This window comes from Mauremys reevesii, linkage group 8 (assembly GCF_016161935.1).
Source record: "Mauremys reevesii isolate NIE-2019 linkage group 8, ASM1616193v1, whole genome shotgun sequence".
Classification (NCBI taxonomy): Eukaryota; Metazoa; Chordata; order Testudines; family Geoemydidae; genus Mauremys; species Mauremys reevesii.
In genome coordinates, this window is record NC_052630.1 from 40,306,719 (window position 1) to 40,329,662 (window position 22,944).

Here is a 22,944-nt window from a genome sequence, read left to right on the forward strand (position 1 = left end):
TATTTTTCACGGTTGATGGTCTATTGAGAAGGTTGCTAAAGTGTTCTCGCCATCTTTCGTTGATGCCTTCTTTATCTTTAATCAGCGTTGTGTTGTCTGATGAGAGCAGTGGGGTGGTCCTTAGTTTAAAAGGTCCATAGACAGTCTTAATAGCACTGAAGAACATCTTTGAGTTGTGGGTCTCAGCATAGTGCTCGATTTCTTTGGCTTTGCTCTCCCACCAGTTGTCTTGTATCTGACGGAGGTCTTTCTGTGTTTTGCTCTGAAGGTTCTTGAAATGGTCCTGTTTGGAGACTGAGGAGGGATCATTCTGCCATTCGATAAAGGCTTTTCTCTTTACTTCCAGAGCTGAGCATATTTCTTCTTGGTTCTCATCAAACCAATCCTGATGTGTTCTTTTCTTTGGTCCAAGAGATGTTATTGCTGTGTCAGTCACCATCTGCTTGAACTGGTCCCACTTTTTGGTTGCAGTACCGATCAGTTGTCCATGGGATGTCAGTTTGTCATCAAGACTCTTCTGAAAGTTGTTGAAACATTGAGCATCCTTCAGTTTGGCTATGTTGAAAGCAGGTTGCACATGCTTAGGGCAGTTTGTGCCAAGAGGGAGCGATGTAAAGTTGGAGAGACATCCTGACTAATCTGTGCTCTGTCCAGCACTCTGCGCCTCGCATTACTCTGGTGATCATTACGTCTCGGATGTCTCGCCTTCTGACAATGGCATAATCTATCAGATGCCACTGTTTGGACCTAGGGTGCATCCATGTCGTTTTGTATTTATCCGCTTGTCGGAACAGAGTGTTGGTAATGGTCAGGCCATTTTCAGAACAAAGGCTCAAAAGGAGTAGCCCATTGCTGTTCATTTTGCCTACACCATGTGGCCCGGTTACTCCTTTCCAGTTCTCGTTGTCAGCCCCGACTCGGGCGTTGAAATCTCCAAGTAGAAGTAGTTTGTCTGTTACAGGTGTGGCCTTGATCAGTCTGTCGAGATCTTCATAGAATTGTTTCTTTGAGTTGTCAGAGCATGTTAGAGTGGGTGCATATGCACTAATGATGGTGGCATGACATTTGGCATTTAGTGGGAAGTGTAGTTTCAGCAATCTTTCATTGATACCCACTGGAAGGTCTGGGAGTTGATGCATCAATGAGGTTTTTATTGCCAGACCAACTCCATGTATTCTGTCCTCTGTCTCAGTCTTACCCTTCCAGAAGAAGGTATAACCACTTCCTGGTTCGCTCAAGAAACCTTCCCCAGGCAATCTTGTTTCGCTTAATGCCGCTATATCAATGTTGTAGCGGGCTAGTTCTCGAGCAACGAGAGCTGTCCTTCTCTCAAGTCTTGCAACAGCTTCTTGATCCATGAGGGTACGAACATTCCATACACCAATGGTAAGTTTTCTCAAATTTTTCTTTTGGTTTCAGCCACAGATTGGGTTAAACTGCCAGCCGCGGCTTGCTGGCCAGCTGTTGTAGGGCAGGCAATTTTTAGGCCACCTTTTCTAGGCCCCTTCCTTACTAGGGTGAGCAGTGCTGTCCTAAAGAGGGCTGCTCAGATGCCTGGGATGCTGCCGGGCAACTCTGCTGCCCCAAGTACAGAGCTGGATGACCACCTATCCACAGGCCTCCTGCGTGCAGGATTGGGACTACGACTACGACTCCCAGTGGTAACCTCCACCTGTCACTCTGCCCCTCCCCCATCGCCACAGGACTTGGGTGATATGATGATGTTTGATGATTTGCACAGGACCTGTGCGTGAAAGCTTTTTAAGTGTTAGAGCCATTGCACGGGAGCAATCCCACTCTTTCGACCTTAGAAGCCAAACACGAAAAATCGTCACGACTGGTAACTTCTTTGGTTGCAGTGGATGGCCTTGATGTCTTTTGTGCCTCGTCAAGCCCTTCACTTTCCACAAAGCGTTGCAGAACCACCTTCTTGGCCGTTGGATCATAGTGATCTCTTTCGCCCAGTCCGCCGGAGCTGATGTCGCATGCGGGTAGGCATATCCCTAATTCACTGAGGGTTTGAGTACCATCAGTTACACTCACCTGGTTTGGCTGGCCTGTTGAAGCCGTTGCCCGGGGTGTGGCCATTGCGCATGCTGCAGCTACTTGGAGCCACAGGTTAGAGCTGAGTGACAGGTGGGGACCAAAGTGGACAGACTATCCCCGAAGGGATACGACAAGTCCCCCCATCAGAGGTACTACCCCTCCCTGGGCACCCCATACACCCCACTAGTCCTTTTACCTCAAGTTTATTAGCATGTATGTCAATTAGTTACCATGGCATTCTTGTGGTCTGACATCTGCTGCTGCTCCAAACTTAGCATATCTAAATCTGATATTAACTGGCATCTTGTGGTTACCTGTCTGCACTTCAGTCATACTTGTTTATTACAGCATTTCATCTTGTGCTGTCCTATGATCTAGGATTATCCTGGTTAGCTGCTTATGCTTTTTGGGCATTATGCCTTGATTAGTTTAGCTAAGCCAGGGATCTCAAACTCAAATGACCACGAGGGCCACATGAGGACTAGTGCATTGGCCTGAGGGCTGCTTCACTGACACCTGCCCTCGCTGCTCCTGCCCTGCCCCCATTCCACCCCTTCCATGAGACCCCGCTCCTGCCCCATCTCTTCTCCAGGAGGGAGGGGGGAGGAGCAGGGAAAGTGCTAAGCACCACCAACAGCTGTTTGGCGGCTTGGCGGTGGGAAGCGCCTGGAGGTAGGCAGAAAAAAAAAGAAGAGTAATATGGTAGTGTGACGTTATGAGTCTGATCTAATATCTCGTTGAAGGATGACAGGGCCAGAAAGAGTTAATTAACTCACAGACTAACCAGGGCCGAACTTTAGAAACTGGTTAGGAACATAGGTAAATGAATAGAACTTTGAAGTGCAAGTCTGCATTGTTAGAGGTAGAAGGGTAGGTGTTTGCTCAGGTCTTGTGATGTAAGCAAACAAGGCTTGTTTATTGCTATGGCTTTAATTCAAACATCAAAAAAGGAATAACAACATTTAGGAAGATACTTGAGTGAAATAGTATTATTGTCTGTGTCTCTTTGAAGGTTGTGGTAACCTGTATCTGAACTGTTTAATGGATAAATTACCCTGTGCTAATTGCCAGAATGTTTGGAAGGAGAATTAAGCCTATTGTTTTCTCAGGCGGAAAGGCTGCTGGAAATGTATAAGAACCTTGGGACTCGATCCTTCTGCATCTCAGATCTGCTTTGGGTTTCAAGAGGGGGAAACCTTAAGCCACAAGGATTGAGATACCCAGTCACTGACTGGAGCCACCCTGAATATGGACATTAGACTATAACCTATGGACTATTTCTAAAAGGACTTTTGGCAACTACAAGGTCATCTCTACTATGTATCTGAACCTCAAGAATTGAATTCAAGTCTGTATGTATATTGATCTTTTAACCAACACACTCTCTTTTCTTGTTTAATAAATTTTAGCTTAGTTAATAAGAATTGACTATAGCGTGTATTTTGGGTAAGATGTAAATTATAATTGGACCTGGGTATGTGGCTGATCCTTTGGGATTGAAAGAACCTTTTCTTTATATGATGAGATAAGATTCTCAGTAATCATCATCATATCTGACGTGTGTGTCTGGATGGAGGCCTGAGGCTGGGTACTTTAAGGGAACTGTGTGGTTTGGACTTCTAAGTAACCAGTGAGGTACTATAGAAGCTGTTTTGGGCTGGCTGGTAAATCTAAGTATTGAAATATCCACCAGCGTTTGGGGTTTGTCTGCCCCGTTTTGTTTGCAGTTCACCCTAATTGAGTGACCTCAGCTGGTTCCCACGGGCAACATCGTCACAAGTAGTATAGTATTAAAATATAGTATGCTATTAAAAGTCAATTTATTAACTTTTTTATTAACTTTAACTGTAATGTGAAAAGTCAGTGCTAATTTTGAGAGTCATTTCATTTTTGGCCACTTAGCTGGCAGCATTTTGCATCAACCAGATCCTCAGTATTAGGTTTGATATCCTGAGACGAAACCAATCTCAATGTTGCTTTCAAATGTTCATCAGTGAGCCTTGACCATAACACAGATTTGTTAATCTTCACAGAAGAGAAAAACTGTTCACATATAGATGTACTTCCAAACATTGCCATTATCCTTGCGGAAGCAGAGAATAACATGGGAAATCTTTCTTGTGAAAGAAACCCGTAGAATACTGGAATTCCAACATCTGTATACTTCTGCTTCAAAATGGTGTCACACTGAAGCTCCACTAACTCTATCTGCATTTCCTCTGCAACATAGTCAATTTCAACAGCAAATGGAAAAAAGTTGAAAATGTGGTTCAAGTGCCTTGAAATCTTTAAACCACAAATCAAACAGTTTGTGTAAGTTAGAAATGATCTCTGCATATTCTTTCAAAGATTTGGGTTCAACTTTTCCTAAGGAATTCAGAGTCGAGAAGTGAACCAAATTGCCAGCAGTCAGCTGTTTCCCCCACAAAGTGAGCTTCACTTTGAATGACTTAACACTGTCATACATCTGTGTTATCACCTGTTTTCTACCCTGAAGTTTCAAGTTCAGTGCATTCAGGTGATTAGTCACATCTGTTACAAAAGCAAAGTTACAAATAAAAGTGGAATCAGCAAGCTGTGGAACCTCCTTGTTTTTCATTTTCATGAAGGAATCAATCTCCTCTTTAGTGCAAAAAACCGCTTCAAAACATTTCCACGACTCAGTCATCTAACTTGAGTGTGATACAGAAGTTCCCCATATTCGCTGTCCATACTTGCTAGAAAAGAAATTAACTGTCTGATTCAGCCCTCGTGCATGTATAAAATTAATATTGTTTTAACAACTACATCCATAACTTCCTTCATTTGTAGACTTTTACTACACAGGGCTTCTTGGTGCAAAATACAATGTATACTGGTGAAGCTAATTCCTGGTATATTGAGGCTGTTCAGTTTGGTCTTCAGTAATCCAACCACACCAACGTTTTCAGAGCACATTGATAGCACACCATCCATAGCCAAAGATACAAATTTTTTCCATGGCAGCGCAGCTTTTTCAATGCACTCTTCCAGTCCTTGAAATATGTCATGTCTCGTTGTGGTACCCTTCAGTGGCATTAAGTCTAGCAATTCTTCAGTTATATTCAAATTGCAATCCACACCTCTAATGAACACTGCACACTGTGCGGTATCTGATACATCTGTACTCTCATCAAGAGAACCTGAAAATGCTTCAAAGTCTTTTGCCATTTGAATCAATTGTTTTTGCACATTATCAGCTAAATCCGTTATCCTCAGGCAACTGTATTTGCAGACAAGCTTATATCTTCAAAAACTTTCTTCCTATCAGGACATAAAATTTCACTGGCCTTCATAAGACATTATTTTACGAATAAGCCTTCTGTAAAAGGTCGTGATGATTTAGTTATCATTTCGCTTATGACAAAACTTGCTCTTACTGAATCTTCGCTAGACTTGTTAATCCCCGAAAAGAAATTTCTTTGCTTGGCAAATGCTGCTTTAAGTTGCTGAACTTTTTTCTCTCAGATTTTTCCAGTGAATGCATCATATTTTTTATGGTGCATTGTGTCATAGTGCCGACGCACGTTACACTCCTTGGGAACAACAATCATTTGATGACAAAAAAGGCATTGAATTTTATCTTTTAGCTCTGAAAGAATATAAATTCTCCCATTTGTCTTGAAAAACTCTCTTTTCTTCCATGAGTGTTCTTTTTTTCGATGAAGTCATTTCCAAGCAGTTTTAATAAAATATATACACTCAGTAAAGCCCCCTCACTGCACTGGACTGCACCACAACTCCACTCCTGCTCTGCCTCTTCCAGGGGTGGCGGGTTTGTAGAAATTTTGGTGGTGCCCAGAACCTGCTCTCCCCCAAACTCCGCCCCCACCTGCCTAAGGCTCTGGGAGGGAGTTTGGATGGGGGAGGGTGTCTGAGGTGCAGACTCTGGGATGGAGTTTGGGTGCTGGGTGCAGGCTCTGGGCTGGGCCAGGGGGTGGGGGTGCAGGCTCTGGGATGGAGTTTGGGGATAGGAGGGGGTGCAGGGGGGAGGGCTGTGGGGATGGGGATGAGGGGTTTGGGGCATTGGAGAGGCTCGAGGCATTGGAGAGGCTCAGGACTAGGGCACAAGGGCAGGGGAAGGGCACAAGGGCAGGGTCCTAGTGCCCTGGCCCTAGTGGAGGGGGGCACTAGGACCCTGCAGCAGCAGATGATGCCGGAAGCCAGCAGCAGAGTCAGCATGAGCTGCAGGCTCCGGGGCGGTGAGGGGGCAGCAAGTGAGGCCGGGGGACACTCGGGGGAGGCGCATGGGGGTAGCAGGCAGGGCCGGGGAAGAGACCCGACCCCAAACATTGGGGAGCAGTGCGCAGGGAGCTTACCCTCCATATAAAATAACTCGGGGGGGCGGGGGTGAGGAGAATTTGGCAGCTACAGGAAGTAACTAGAGGGGGGCGTGGCCCGTGGGCCATGTGTTTGAGACCCCTGAGCTAAGCTGTTGTACTAAAGGCCTTGAGGCTTGTAGGCTCTATGCCAGGCCTGCACAACTCGTAAAGCGGTGAGGGCCACATTCCTCCAAAGAAAACAGCTGAGGGCCGAAACCTCCCAGCCCGAGGAAACACCCCGCCCCAGGGCCGCCCAGCCCTGCAGAAACAAACCCTCCTTCCCCAGCGCCGCCCCACCAAAACAGCTGGGGGCCAAAAAGGAAGGTTGGGGGTGAGGAGGTGATACTTTATTTTAAATCAACCAGGGGCTCCCAGCTAAAGAGGTGGCTGGGAGCCCTCAGGGTCAAATTAAAGGTCCCGGGGCTCCGGCGGCTGGGGGAACCCGGCAGGGCTGGCTCTAGGTTTTTTGCTGCCCCAAGCAAAAAAAAAATTTGGCTGTCCCCCTTCCCAGCCCTGGGCTCCCCCCGTACCCTCCTACTGCCCCAGTCCTGGGCTCTCCCCCCACCCACCCACCCACCCACACCCCCTGCGACCCCAGCGCTGGGCTTCCCCCTTTTCTCCCCACCAGTGCCCTCCCTCCACCCTGCTGCTGCCCCAGCCCTGGGCTCCCCCCCACCAGTGCCCCCACCCACCCCTCCTGCCGACCCAGCCCTGGGTCACTGGTAACTCGCTCCCAGGGCGGGTCATTCAGCCGGAATTTTGGATGTGCACAAAACACAGACAGGATTGGTTCCCATATGGTTACAGAGCTGCAGTAAAGTGGAACAATTTTCAGCTTGTGTGATTGGAGGATATCTGGATGCATATTATAAGACTGTCCTCCATAAATGAGGAAAAGTTCAGGTGCCTTTATTATTCTTTTGTTCCACTCTTTCTTTCTATGGGGAATTTGCCAGTGCAATATCACTGTCTTCCTTTCAAACAAACAAAAAGGCAATGGCTGTTGAAAATAGCAATTCCAGTCCTAATAAGCATTTGTTGCTCAATTTTATCCTACTTTTTCTACAGCAAGTTACAGTGGATCAGTATATTTGATTTGGGAGAAATGAAGTAAAAGCTGCCCAAACCGAGCTTGAGCACTCCTGAATTTTGATGTGTTCAAATCTGGAAGGCAGGTGCTGGGGGTGGGAGAGGGCTGTGGGCTCCATGGGGGAGCATGGCAGCAACTGTCTGGAGCTGCACGGAGCCAGACATGCTGGTCTGAGTGGCACAGTAAGTGGTTTGGGGGTTGGAGAAGGGGTAGGGGGTTCCGGGAGGCAGTCAAGGGACAAGGAGCAGGGGGGGTTGGATGGGGCAGAGGTTCGGAGGGGCAGTCAGGGGACAGGCAGCAATTGGATAGGCATGGGAGTCCAGGAGGTTTATCAGGGGACAGGTAGGGGTGGGGTCCTGGGGGGAAGTTGGGTGGGGTCTCAGGAGGGGGCAGTTGGGGACAAGGAGAAGGGAGGCTTAGATAGGGGCTGGGGTCCCAAGGGGCAGTTAGGAGCAGGGGTCTCGGGAGGGGGTAATCGGGGGACAAGGACCAGTGGCGCTTAGATAGGGGGTGGGGATCGTGGGGGGCAGTTGGGGCAGGGGTCTGGGGAGGGGGCAATCAGCGGCCAGGGGCTGGGATTCAAAGGGCTCTGGGCTCCCTGCCCCTGCGGGCAGCGCAGAGCCCTCTGATTCCCGGCCGCGGCTGGGATTTAAAGAGCTCTGGGCTCCCCGCCGCAGCGGGCAGCGCAGAGCCCTTTGAATCCCGGCCCCCGCTGAGATTTAAAAGGCTCTGGGCTCCCCGCGGCTGCCGGCAGCCCATAGCCCTCTGATTCCCGGCCGCGGCTGGGATTTAAAAGGCTCTGGGCTCCCCGCGGCTGCCGGCAGCCCAGAGCCCTCTGATTCCCGGCCATGGCTGGGATTTAAAAGGCTCTGGGCTCCCTGCCACTGCGGGCAGCCCAGAGCCCTCTGATTCCTGGCCGCGGCTGGGATTAAAAGAGCTCTGGGCTCCCCACCGCAGCGGGCAGCGCAGAGCCCTTTGAATCCCGGCCCCCGCTGAGATTTAAAGGGCTCTGGGCTCCCTGCTGCTGCCCGCAGCCCAGAGCCCTCTGATTCCCGGCCGCAGCTGGGATTAAAAGAGCTCTGGGCTCCCCACCGCAGCGGGCAGCGCAGAGCCCTTTGAATCCCGGCCCCCACTGAGATTTAAAGGGCTCTGGGCTCCCTGCTGCTGCCCGCAGCCCAGAGCCCTCTAAGTCCCGGCCGCGGCTGGGATTTAAAAGGCTCTGGGCTGCCCGCAGAGCGCCGTGTGGGGGGGATTTAGAATCCCCCGGCGGGCCGCACAGTGAGGCTCTGCGGGCCGCATGTTGTGCAGGCCTGTTCTATGCGTTACTGCCTTAACTTATACCTGTGTCTTACCTAGCAGGTGCCTGTATCTATAGGCTGCAGCCTGCGCCAATGTGCTGTGCCACTGAGTACCGGCTCAGTTTGAGCCATGTCCTTGAGGAGGCAAGGATTTACCTTGTTCTCAAGCACAGTAGCAATGACTTTATGTGGATGCATAACCACAACTAGTAAAAGGGACCATTAAGTGGCCCTTGGAGAAGAAACACTTTACTCTAACAGTAATGCATTGCAGAATCCCCAGTGTTTACATAACTGAGTATTCTTAACTTAACCACCCAACTCTCCCCCACACCCCGCCGTTTACAGTAGCTGATGCTTGGGTGCAGTGTAAGCTCAGGGTGGTGAATGCTCGTCCTTGCTGTGTCTCCAGCTGCCTGTTTCTGTGACTGCTGTGCTAATAGGATTTTCTTCACAGGTCTGAGCTGCTCATACAACCACAGCCAGGCTGAAAACTTCTCCTGCTCCGTGGGCCATCTCCTAGCTCGGGGTTCAGGCTTCATTTGGCCCTGCTCCCTCCAGCAGCAGCAATATGTGCTCCTTGCTTAAACTTGTACAACCTTCTTCCAGCACTGCCCCCGTGCCAGTCAGTTGGCCCACCACGAACTAGATGGCCTGTCCCCACATGGGCAGGGCTAAGCTCCTGTTCTGGAGCACCATTCCCATCCTCCAATAGGATGTGGGCTGGCACAGTAGGTCAGGGTTAATTTTTCTGTGGGGGTGGTGGGGTGAGCTCCTTTTCCAACTTGCCCGCTAATTAATCAGGGCCCACTGGAGGCAGGAGTGGCTCTTTCCCATTACCATTGTGGAGTGGGGGCTCCACACAGCAGAAGTCCCTGCAGAAGGAGAGGTTGTTTGCCAATAAATGTAGTTCTTCAAGGGATGATTCCTCATGTTCACACTCTCCTCCTTCTTGGAGTTTCCTACATGTGCTTGGACTGGAGCTGAGGAGAGAGGACCTGAGGTGCTTAGGGCTAGCACCAACCTCTATATGACCTCTGAACATTCGGTGCCTCAAGGTGATGCTTGTGCAAGCCCCAACGGGACATTAGGTTCTGCATCATTGCAGTGCAGTTGCCTTGAATCCTGTGAGTGTGATTGTGCAGAGGTAGAGCTACGTGTAATGGTAAGTAGCCTTTTTCCCCAGAGTTAGAGCACCTGTGTTCTATTCCTGGCTTTGCAACAGATTTCCTGTGGTATCCTTGGGCAAGTCACTTTATCTGTCTGTGCCTTGGTGTCTCCATCTCTTATTGGGGATAACACCTCTATTGTGGGGGTGAGAAGAATATTTAATAGGCTAGTTAATATTTATAAAGTGCTATACATTAGTCGTATTTGGAATTAATGATAAGAACATAAGAATGGCCCTACTGGGTCAGACCAAAGGTCCGTCTAGCCCAGTATCTTGTCTTCTGACAGTGGCCAGTGCCAGGTGTCCCAGAGAGAATGAACAGAACAGGTAATCATCAAGTGATGCATCCCCTGTCGCTAATTCCCAGCTTCTGGCAAACAGAGGCTAGGGCAGGGGGTGGGAAAACTTTTTGGCCTGAGGGCCACATCAGGATTCTGAAACTGTATGGAGGGCCGGTTAGGGGAGGCTTTGCCTCCCCAAACAGCCAAGCGTGGCCCAGTCCCCACTCCCATCCGACCCCCCCTGTTTCTCACCCCCTGATGCCTCCCGCAGGACTCCTGCCCCATTCAACCCCCCTGTTCCCTGTCCCCTGATGACCCTCCCGGGACCCCTGCCTCATCTCCTCCCCCCACTCCCTGTCCCCTGACTGCCCCCGGAACCCCTGCCCCTGACTGCCCCCATCATCCCATCCAGCTCCCCCCTCCTTCCTGACTGCCACCACGGGACCCCTGCCCCCATTCAACCCCCCTGTTCCCCGCCCTCTGACTGCCCAGACCCCTATCCACACCCCTGCCCCTTGACCACCACCCCGAACTCCCCTGCCCTCTATCCAACCCCTCGCTCCCTGCCCCCTTACCATGCTGCCTGGTGCACCGGTGGCGGGCGGTGCTATAGCCGCGCCACCCAGAGCACCACCGGCTGGAGCCAGCCACGCCACTGTGCAGCACAGAGCACTGGGTCAGGCCGCGGTTCTGCAGCTGCACTGCCCGGCAAGAACTCGCAGCCACGCCTCCCAAAGCATTGCGCTGGCCACGCAGTGAGCTCAGGCTTCGGGGGAGGGGGCTAGCCTCCCAGGCCAGGAGCTCAAGGGCGAGGCAGGAGGGTCCCGCAGGCTGGATGTGGCCCACGGGCTGTAGTTTGCCCACCTCTGGGCTAGGGACACCATTCCTGCCCATCCTGGCTAACAGCCATTGATGGACCTATCCTCCATGAATTTATCTAGTTCTTTTTTGAACCCTTTTATGGTCTTGGCCTTCACAACATCCTCTGGCAAGAAGTTCCACAGGTTGACTGTGCGTTGTTTGAAGAAATACTTCCTTTTATTTGTTTTAAACCTTCTTCCTATTAATTTCATTTGGTGACCCCCAGTTCTTGTGTTATGAGAAGTAGTAAACAACACTTCCTTATCTACATTCTCTACACCAGTCATGATTTTATAGACCTCAATCATCTCTCCCCTTAGCCGTCTCTTTTCGAAGCTGAAATGTCCCAGTCTTATTAATCTCTCCTCAGACGGAAGCCATTCCATACCCCTAAACATTTTTGTTGCCCTTTTCTGAACCTTTTCCAATTCCAATATATCTTTTTTGAGATGGGGTGACCACATCTGCACACAGTATTCAAGATGTGGGCATGCCATGGATTTATATAGAGGCAATATGATATTTTTCTGTCCTATTATCTATCCCTTTCTTAATTATTCTCAGCATTCTGTTAGCTTTTTTGACTGCCGCTGCGCATTGAGTGGATGTTTTCAGAGAGCTATCCACAGTGACTCCAAGATCTCTTTCTTGAGTGGTAACAGCTAATTTAGACCCCATCATTTTATATGTAAAGTCGGGATTATGTTTTCCAATGTGCTTTACTTTGCATTTATCAACATTAAATTTCATCTGCCATTTTGTTGCCCAGTCACCCAGTTTTGTGAGATCCTTTTGTAACTCTTCACAGTCTGCTTGGGACTTAACTATCTTGAGTAGTTTTGTATCATCTGAAAATTTTGCCACTTCACTGTTTACCCCCTTTTCCAGATCAATTATGAATATGTTGAATAAGACTGGTCCCAATACAGACCCCTGGAGGACACCACTATTTACCTCTCTCCATTCTGAAAACTGACCATTTATTCCTACACTTTGTTTCCTATCTTTTAACCAGTTGCCAATCCCTCCCTCTTATCCCGTGGCAGTTTACTTTGTGTAAGAGCCTTTGGTGAGGGACCTTGTCAAAGGCGTTCTGAAAATCTAAGTACACTATATCCGCTGGATCCCCTTGGTCCACATGCTTGTTGACTCCCTCAAAGAATTCTAGTAGATTGGTGAGGCATGATTTCCCCTTACTAAAACCATGTTGTCTCTTCCTCAACAAATTCTGTTCATCTATATGTCTGACAATTCTGTTCTTTATTACTTTCAACCAATTTGCCCAGTATTGAAGTCAGACTTACAAGCCTGTTATTCCCAGGATCACCGCTGGAATCCTTTTTGAAAATTGGCATCACATTAGCTAGCCTCCAGTCATCTGGTACAGAAGCTGGTTTAAATGATAGGTTACAGACTACAGTAGTAGTTCTGCAATTTCACATTTGAGTTCCTTCAGAACTCTTGGGTGAATACCATCTGGTCCTGGTGACTTATTGCTGTTTAATTTATCAATTTGTTCCAAAACCACCTCTAATGATACCTCAACCAGTTCCTCAGATCTGTCACCTAAAAAGAATGGCTCAGGTTTGGGAATCTCCTTCACATCCTCAGCCATGAAGACCGATGCAAAGAATTAATTTAGTTTCTCCGCAATGGCCTTATCATCCTTGAATGCTCCTTTAGCACCTCGATCATCCAGTGGCCCCACTGGTTGTTTAGCAGGCTTCCTGCTTCTGATGTACTTAAAAAAAAATTGCTATTACTTTTTTAGTTTTTGGCTAACTGTTCCTCAAATTCTTTTTTGGCCTTCCTAATTGTATTTTTACACTTCATTTGCCAGTGTTTATGCTCCTTTCTATTTTCTTCACTAGGATTTAACTTCCACTTTTGAAAAGATGCCTTTTTGCCTCTCACTGCTTCTTTTACTTTGTTGTTTAACCACAGTGGCTCTTTTTTGGTTCTCTTACTACGTTTTAAGTTGAGCCTCTATTATGGTGTCTTTAAAATGTTTCCACACAGCTTGCAGAGATTTCACTTCTGGCACTGTACCCTTTAATTTCTGTTTAAGTAACTGCCTCATTTTTGTGTAGTTCCCCTTTCTGAAATTAAATGCTACAGTGTTGGGCCGCTGTGGTGTTTTTCCTGCCACAGGGATATTAAATTTAATTATATTATGGTCACTATTACCTCTTGGGCCAGGTCCCGTGCTCCATGTAGGACCAAATCAAGAATTGCCTCTCCTCTGGTGGGCTTCAGGACCAGCTGGTCCCGGAAGCAGTGATTTAAGCTGTCAAGAAATTTTATCTCTGCATCCTGTCCTGAAGTGATGTACCCGGTAAATTTGGGGATAATTGAAATTCCCCATTATTATTATTGAGTTTTTTATTTTAATCTCCCTGAGCATTTCACAGTCACTATCACCATCTTAGTCAGGTGGTCGGTAATATATCCCTACCGCTATATTCTTATTATTAGAGCATGGAATTTCTATCCATAGAGATTCTGTGGTACAGTTTGATTCATTTACGATTTTTACTACATTTGATTCAATGCCTTCTTTCACATATGATGCCACTCCCCCACCAGCATGACCTGTTCTGTCTTTCTGCTATACTTTGTACCCTGGTATTACTGTATCCCATTGATTAGCCTCATTCCACCAAGTTTCTGTGATGCCTATTATATCAATATCCTCATTTAATACGAGTCACTCTAGTTTACCCATTTTATTATTTAGACTTCTAGCATTGGTATATAAGCACTTAAAAACTTGTCTCCTTTTAGCTGTCTGCCATTACACGATGTAATTGAATGAGACACTTTTTTATTTGACTGTTACTGATCAGACCCTGCCCGTATTTTATCATTTTCTATCCTCTCATCATTACTAGGACATAGAGATTCTCTATTAATAGATCCTCCCCTAAGGGATGTCCGAACCATGTGTTACTCCGCACCTGTCGGCTTTCCCCCAGCCCTTAGTTTAAAACTTCTCTACAACCTTTTTAACGTTAAGTGCCAGCAATCTGGTTCCATTTTGGTTTAGGTGGAGCTCCCCCTTTCCCAAAAGTTTCCTCAGTTCCTAATAAATCTAAACTTCTCCTCCCTACACCATTGTCTCATCCACACATTGAGACTCTGCAGTTCTGCCTGACTAACTGGCCCTGCGTGTGGAACTGGGAGCATCTCAGAGAATGCTACCATGGAGGTCCTGGACTTCAGTCTCGTACCTAGCAGTCGAAATTTGGCCTCCAGGACCTCTCTCCTATCCTTACCTATGTCATTGGTACCTACATGTACCATGACCGCCAGCTGCTCCCCAGAACTACACATAAGTGTATCTAAATATCTTGAAAGATCCGCAACCTTTGCACCAGGCAGACAAGTCACCATGCGGTTCTCCCGGTCATCGCAAACCCAGCTATCTATTTTTCTAATGATTGAATTGCCCATTACTAATACCGGTCTCTTTCTAATAGCTGGAGTTCCCTCCCCTGGAGAGAGATCCTCAGTGCGAGAGGATACCACAACATCATCTGGAAGGAGGGTCCCAACTATGGGATTGTTTCCCTCTGCTCCACTTAGATGCTCTCCTTTGCTGGGACTTTCATCCTCCTCAACAGCACAGAGGCTGTCAGTCCGGGGGTGGGACCGTTCTACTGTGTCCCAGAAGGTCTCATCTATGTACTTCTCTGTCTCCCTCAGCTCCTCCAGTTCAGCCACTCTGGCCTCCAAAGCCCGAACATGGTTTCTGAGGGCCATGAGCTCCTTGCACCAAATGCACACATATGCCACCTGCTCATAGGTCAGGTAATCATACACGCTGCATTGAGTGCAATAAACTGGGTAGCCCCCACTCTGTTGCTGAACTTCTGCCTGCATTCTCCTTTTACTCCTGCAGTTGGTTCCTTTGTTGTTGTTTTGTTTATATCAAGGGGGTGTTTTTGGCTTTTAAGTTTAAAGAAAGTTGAGTTCTAGCCCCTACTCACACTCCCCCTATAGAAAACTCCCTCGCAAAACTCCCCTGTTAGCCGCTCCTGGTCGCTAGCTCCTCTGGTCACTTAGAAATGGGCTTTTTAAAGCCCTGGTCTCTCTGAGTAGCCCCGCCCCCTGGTTAAGGGTTGATGGGTGCTAAAAGGCTTAAGGATCACAGCCTCCTTAAGGCTGCCACACTTGTTGTAATGACACCAACAGATGTTTACTCTTGTGAGCCCTCAGGAGCCTGCACAGTTCTGGGACAGTGATCTGAACTCTATTCTGCTTTGTGTATCATTAGCAAAACTGCCAGCTAAATTCTCAGTGCAAAATCCGATTACCAGTTATGGTGTAAGAGGCAGAAAAAGTCTAGATGGATTATCTGATCCCAGATTAAGTTTGTGGTGTGGGAGATGGAAGAGTTGTGTTTTGGTTTATAAACTGATATGAAATAGAGGGAATAAATATAGAACCCTGCAGACTTGTTTTGTTTAACTGAGTTTTGTTTGAGAGTATATTGATGCTTTAGAACTGGGAGCAGTGCTGAGTGGTTTTGGGAGTGAAGCCCCCCTACCCTCACATCAAAACCACCCCCCACAAATTGATAGTATAAGAACATATTCCCCATCCCCCACTGAACACTCAGTGACCATTGTCTTTCTGTCTCCATTCTAGGTCAGCCAGTGGTGCTTTCTCAGTCCACTGTGGTGCAGCTCCAGACTCCTGGAGTTCACCCTGCATCTCAGCCAGTCATTGCTGTCACTGGAGGGACCACGCAGCTGTCCAGTCACACTGTGAACGTACTGGCACCAGCTACAGGAAGCAGTTCAGTGAGTGGAAAAATAGCGCTGACTAAACCCCTCCTCCAAACTACAGGCATGGATGTAAGTTCCAGCTGTTTTATGGTAGTTAATTTAGGTTTGAAACCCCCTGTCCCCTCAGCTGCTGGCACATGGTGTGGGAGTGCTTATGGGCTGTGCAGCCTTAGGAAGAAGGCGTCTTGGCTCCGCTGGCTGGAGCTCTGAAGTGATGGGTGCTTTCACATTGCTGATGTCTGGGGCTCAGAAGCCTCACTTGGCAAACAGTTCCATTGTCTAACTACCCAGGAAGAAATATTTTCCTAATGTCTAACCAGGAAAGAGGGTGTGTGAGATTGCTGGATACCTTTAATTTTTTTTTAAGACAGTCTAGTGGTTCTCAAACTGTGGGTCACGACCCCAAAGTGGGGCATGACCCCATTTTAATGGGGTCACCAGGGCTGGCATTAGATTTCTGGGGCTCAGGATCAAAGTCAAAGCCCAAGCCCCACTGCCTGGCTCTGAAGCTGAGGCCCAAGGGCTTCAGCCCTGGGCAGCGAGGCTCATGTTACAGGCCCCCTGTCTGGGGCTGAAGTCCTTGGGCTTCGGCTTTGGTCCCCCTACCCAGGACAGTGGGGCTCAGGCTTTGGCTTTGTGCCACCACCCTCCCACCTGGGGCGGCAGGGCTCGGGCAGGCTCAGGCTTCGGTCCCCTCTCCTGGAGTCGTGTAGTAATTTTTGTTGTCAGAAAGGGGTCGTGGTGCAATGAAGTTTGAGAACCACTGCACTAGTCTGTGCTTTCTGTGTGTGTGTGTATGTATCATTGGTAAATCATTGAATGGGTAAAACATTGACTTTAAGACAACCCAGCCCCAGATTTGTGGGCCTTCACCCATCTCTAGGACCAAACCCATGCTATTATAGAAAGTTCTGAAGTATTCCGATGAAGATTTTAATGATAGTCTTTATTTCTGTGCATTCTTGGCCTAAGACTGGAAGTGCCCACATACCACAGATGAGGAGGGCTGCCCCTGAAGTTAGGGCACTGGACTGGGATTTGGGAGATTTGAGCTCTGCCACAGACTAATTGAGTAACCCTGGGCAAGACACTTAACCTCTTTGTTCCTCAGTCCTCCAGTTGCAAAATAGGAAAGTATATTATCCTCTTCTTCCACCTTTTACTGTTACTAAATATTTGTATTATAATAGCACTAGTTGGGCTGGGTGATGTACAAACACAGCACAGATGTGATCTCTTCAGATGAACAGACAAGGGTAGAGGATGGGGATACAACATACAAGCAAATGAGGGGGGTGAAGAATTGGCCCAGTGTTATGTGGATGGTGATGTGTTTATTTCATTGTGGTTAGAGGATAGGAGGAAGGGAGTAGGAAAAGGAAAGGAGAAAGAATAGACACAGCTTGTCACTTCTCTAGCTTTGGTGAGCAGGCTGGATGTCATGACAGAGGTGAGACTTGAGAGATTTTTGCCTTTGTCTGTCTTGTCTACTTAGACTGTTAGCTCTTTAGGCTCTCTCACTGTGTGTACATACGGAGTAGTTCAGCAGGGTCTTGCCGTGGGTTGGGGCCTCTAGGCAGTACTATAGTTCACAGAATAAAAATGCTCTCATGGAAGCAAAAGAGTCTGGTTTCTAGCCTGATCTTGTAGACTCAAGCTGTTAGGATAGTATCTAATCCCAACGTTTAGAAGTTCACCCTTGGGTTTAAAAAGCTGTCAGGTAGCAATCTATCCTTTTCCACAAGAGGGTCATGTGAGAACAGGAAATATAGTTAGGCTGGCAGAATTCTGTTTTTATTTTTTGCAGTTTTATTGATTAACGTATGTGTTTATATTTGAATTTTTAACTATTTTTATTTTTATAGCTGCAGAAAATTAAGAAGGAAGATGGGAAGGGTTGAGGTTAGGGTTAGCTGTGATGCTGGCAATGAGACTTCAGGGGCTCCTTTTATGGCTGAGGCGCCCAAGACACTGGGGCACAAGGTTCAGGGGAGTCTGCGGTCCTGGTCTGGTGGAGCACACCCACGCAACCAGGGCTGCAAGGACAAGCCCCTGGCTGCGGGTGAGGCCACTCTGCTACTGAACAGCTCCAGCCTGAGGATGGCTACTGCACTCCTGGCTGGTGAGTGAGGGAGCGGGGTTGTGGCAGCAGGGCTGCAGGGGGTGCGTGGGGGAGGCTGCACTTCCAGTAACTGCCCAATGCAGTGGTCCCCAACCTTTTCGTCTGGTGGGCCCCAGATGAAGGACCGTGGCGGCGGTCGAGCATCCGCTGAATTTCGGCGGCATTTCGGCAGATGTTCAGCCGCTGGCCAGGATGCGGGCGCATTTAGATGGCGCCCGCGGGCACCGCGTTGGGGACCTGTAGCAGGGTGGATTCCCTGCTCCGGGGTTTTAAGGGGTTTGAAAGCAGCTTGGCAGGGCTTGAGAGCTGCTACTCTCAAGCTGGGCTGATTGGGGAAGTAGCTGCAGCTGGGCCACACCCCAATCAGGCCACAGCTGGCCCCTATAAAAGGCTATGAGCCAGGAGCCTAGGCAGTCTCTCTCTGGCTATAGAGAGAGATGGGCCCGGCTGCTTAGGAGCTTGAGACTGGATACCTGAGTGCAGCAGGGCTGGGGAAGGCTGAGGAGCTGGGGAGCTCTAGCCTAGAAAGCCCCAGGCTGCGGCCTAGCAGTGGGCCAACAGGTACTGTGGGTTGCAGAGGGCAACCTAGGGGTAGGCCAAGGCAGCAGGTCCAAACCCAACTTTGCCTGTGATGAATAGGCTGATACTGCAGTCTGCCCCAGAGGGTGGGGCTAGACAATGACTGGCAGTAGCCAAATACTGAGGCAAGGTAGGGATAGAGGGTGGGGGTTCCCTGAGACAGAAGGGGAGACCCAGAGAGAAAGGGGTTACTGCCCAGGGGGCAGCACCCCATGTAAAAGGGCACCGGGTCCAGGGAGGGCCACGGGGGGCCTAAGAACAGGTGGATCACCAGCCTGCAGAGGGTGCTCCAGGGCTGGACTGAGCTAACTTCAGAGAGCAACCAGTAGGAGGCGCCGCAGGGGTGAGTCGACCCATTTACAGGACCCCTGGCCCAATGGATATGTTTTTTTTGTTGATTTCAGTGTGTCAACTGAAATTAACATTTACTGACATCAATGCATTTTAATTGAATCCTGCCAAGCTTAAATATAGTGCAGGACCTGCAGTGTTTTTAGAATTAGCTACAAATGAGCCTTAGCAGGAGGCAAATTTAGCCAGGTATTCTTGTTAGGTGGCTTCTGTTGTTCAGCAGATACTGTTCCTGAGAAGACACCAAAAGTGGCAGCAATGATCGGCTGTTACATCTTTGGAAATGATATAGATGGTCTTCTGAAGTTTAAAACATTTGTAGCAAGGAAATAACTTGGAATCCACTTGTAAATTAACAAAGATCAGAAAAGTAGTGACCTGCTTGAATTGGATTGCTTTGCAGAATGATTAATGGCACATAGCAAAACAAAATTATTTTGTTTAAGTTATGTTAGGCATTGCTGACTTTTTCAGAGCTTGCAATGATGAATGAAAGTGCAAGGAGTGTGTTCTTTCATGCACAAAATAAACATTTACAAAGTATGCTAGAAACAACAGTATATGGGAAAATGTTTTCTTAGAGTGAATTTTGTTGGACAGACTGGCCTCTGTGTATTTATGTTGCACAGAACATACAATTTGGGATGTGTAATGGAGCTTATCCTGACATCTTTCGAAAGATACATGTCTTCAGCTCCTTTCAGCCAAGAATTTCAAGGCATTTTGCAAACCCTTATTGATTCTTGCAGTATGTCTCGGAGGTTGTGTTGACCCTTGTCAGTTTTGGGAGGTTGATTGAGAACTCACCCTCTCATACCTGAGGTGTTTTGTTGAGCATCACCCACAATATGTGATCCCAACCTGATGGGTTTTGCCCACATGCTCAGGGTCTCACTGATTGCCATATGTGGGTTTGGGAAGGAATTTTCCCCTGGGTCAGATTGGCAGAGACCTGTGGGGGTTTCGCCTTTCTCTGCAGCATGGGGCACAGGTCACTTGCAGGTTTAAACTAGTGTAAATGGCGGATTCTCTGTAACTTGAAGCCTTTAATCCATGATTTGAGGACTTCAGTAACTAAGCCAGAGGTTAGGGGTCTATTACAGGAGTGGGTGGGTGAAGTTTGGTGGCCTGCGATGTGCAGGAGGTTAGACTAGATGATCATGATGGTCCCCTTTTGGCCTTAAAGTCTATGAGTCTAAGTCTTGTTATTTCCTTGGCTATTTTGGCTTATTGAGAGACGGAGGGGCTGACAAATCTACTGAGGCAGTGCTGGGGACCCCAAAAAGGCTTGGGCAGTGGCTGTTGGGATGCCAGTTGGGGCCAACTGGTGCATGGGCCAGGAGTCTTCTAGGACTTGCCCTGGCATCTCCTAATGAGAGAGGGATATTAGGGTCCTCAAAAAGCAACAGAGAGTCCGGTGGCACCTTGTAGACTAACAGACATATTGGAGCATAAGCTTTCGTGGGTGAATACCCACTTAGTCAGACAGGGTCCTCAATGAGCTTCCCAAGCGGCTCTGGTTATCAGGTGACTTAAGAACCTTCCAAGGTTGTGTGGGAGGGAGTTTTCACTTTCTGGACCCTCTCAACAGAGATGGGGGCAGAAGGAAGCAGCCCAATGGACCAGGGAAAGGATTCATCTTTCACTGTACTTCCCTCCGTGTAGGTCAGGCAGCTTCTCCCATCCCGCACTTCTGCTGACTCCTAAGCCTCTTGCCAGCTGACCTTTCCAGGTGATCCTCAGTCCTGCAGACAATATGAAGTCAACAGAAGGGGAGCTGCACTACTGTGAAACTCAGGCTCTCTGTGACAGGACCTATAGAAGTTCACAAGAGTGGCCCCTATTTGTGGACCATTGGAGGTTTGCAGCACCAGGGCTCTTCTCCATGGAATGGTGGGTAGGAGCCATGGTTAGCAGGAGACTTGGTAGCTAGCAGACCATTGGTCTGACCCAGTTACTGAAACTGGATACAGTCTCCTCTTTGCCTTTCTCACTTGCTGCCTGGATAACATTGCAGGATCTGAGGCATGGGGAGTGAATCTGGGCTGACTACAGAACAGAATGAAAAAAACCTATTCTTAGAAATAATTCATAGTTGAAAATAATCATTGACTAATCCTAAGCATGAGCCATAGCTGTGTGATTTTTGTAGTTGTAGGAGGATGGGAATGAAAGGTCTTGCTAGAGATGGTGTCGATGGATATGCAAACCCCGTTCCCCTTTTGGGGTGGGGTTGTGATACCAATGCTCTTACAGTCTCCCTGACAGCCTCTAGGCCAGTGGTCTCCAATCTGTTTACAGCCACGATCACTTTTTGAATCTAAGGACAACCCAGGATCTACCCTGCCCATTTCCTGAGGCCCCACCCCTTCCCCTAAAGCCCTGCCCCATTCACTCCATCCTCGTCTCTCTCTGTCATTCGCTCTCCCACACCTTCACTCACTTTCATTGGGCTGGAGTAGGAGTTTGGGGTTTGGGAGTGGGTGCGGGCTCTGGGTTGGGGCCGAGGGATTCTCAGTGTGGGAGGGGGCTCTGGGCTGAGCCTGGGGCAGGGGATTGGGGTGCAAGCTCTAGGAGGGAGTTTGGGTGCAAGAGGGGGCTCTGGGCTGGGGAAGAGTGTTGGGGTGCAGGAGAGAGTGCAAGGTGCTGGCTCTGGGAGGGGGGTCAGGGCTGGGGCAGAGTGTTGTGGGGCAGGAGGAGGTATGGGGTACTGGCTCCAGGAGGGGGCTCAGGGTGTGGCTTGGGGTGCAGGAGGGGGTTTGGGGTGCTGGCTCGGGGAGGTGGGTCAGGGCTGGGGTGTGGCCTCCCACTGGGCAGCACTTACCTCTGGCAAATTCCCAGTTGGTGGCGGATGCAGCGAGTCTAAGACAAGCTCCCTGCCTACTCCGGCTCCACACTGCTCCCAGAAGGGGCCAACACGCCCCTGCAGCCCCCGGGGGTGGCAGGGGGCATGTGGCTCCGTGCGCTGCCCCTCTCTGCAAACACCGCCCCCACAGCTCTCCTGGCCAATGGGAGCTGCGGGGCCAGTGCTTGCAGGCAGCAGCTGTCTCCCTGCCCCTGGGGCTGTACTGCCTGCTTCCGGGAGTGGTGTGGGGCTGGGGTAGGCAGGGAGTCTGCTTTAGCGGCAGCCACACTGTGCCGCTGGAGATTGCAATCAATGATCCTAGAGGATCTCCCAGTCGATCGCGATTGACCAGTTGGTGACCACTGCTCTAAGCAGAAAGCAGCCAGAGTCAGTTCCAGTGGCCCTTGCGTTATTTCTTCTTTGAGTGATTGCTCATGTGCATTCCACACTAGGTGTGTGTGCTCGCCACGTGCACCGGTGCTGGAAGTTCTTCTTCGAGTGATTGCTCATATCCATTCCAGTTAGGTGTGTGCGCGCCGCGTGCACTTTCGTCGGAAGACTTTTACCCTAGCAACCCCAGTGGGTCGGCTGAGCGCCCCCTGGAGTGGCGCCATAATGGCACCGCATATATACCTCAGCCGACCCACCCGACCCTCAGTTCCTTCTTACCGCCCGTGTCGGTCGTTGGAACAGCGGAGTGCAGCTTGCCTGACCTCCGTTTCCCTAGCTTCCTCATAGTTTCTCTGTAAAAAATTGTACATAGTTTCTATCTTAGTTTAAGTTTTCTTGTTTTTCATAGTTTAAAATCAGTTTAGTGTAGATAGTTAGCGGGTTAGGGGATTAGCCCCACCCGCACCCGGGACCGGAGCGTATGCCCGGCTCCCCGGGTTTCAAGCCGTGCTCGGCCTGCCGCAGTCCTATGCCTACAGGGGATCCTCATAGCTCCTGTTTAAAGTGCTTAGGAGAGTCACACTTATCTACTAAGTGCCCAATTTGCAAAGCCTTTAAGCCTCGCACTAAGAGGGAAAGAGACATTAGGCTGAAACAGCTCCTAATGGAGGCAGCCTTAACCCCTCCGGCCGCGGCACCGCCAGCTGCGCCGAAAGACTCTCGCAGCACCGCCACGGCACCGGGCCACTCTGCGGTGCCACCAAAACTGTCATCGGCACC

At 49.0% G+C, this 22,944-nt stretch overlaps 1 protein-coding gene across 7 annotated transcripts in view; it reads left to right on the forward strand.

The window, feature by feature from the left end:
* ATF6 (activating transcription factor 6) overlaps window positions 1-22,944 on the forward strand; it is a 366,260-nt gene that overhangs the window by 39,036 nt on the left and 304,280 nt on the right. For all 7 annotated transcript variants that reach the window (XR_005583814.1, XR_005583815.1, XM_039485531.1 and 4 more), the window contains one exon: window positions 15,738-15,946. Coding sequence is in view for 5 of the 7 variants with exons in the window: in XM_039485531.1 (XP_039341465.1) it covers window positions 15,738-15,946 (209 nt within the window). In the remaining 2 variants the exon portion in view is untranslated. The remainder of the gene's footprint in view (window positions 1-15,737; window positions 15,947-22,944) is intronic.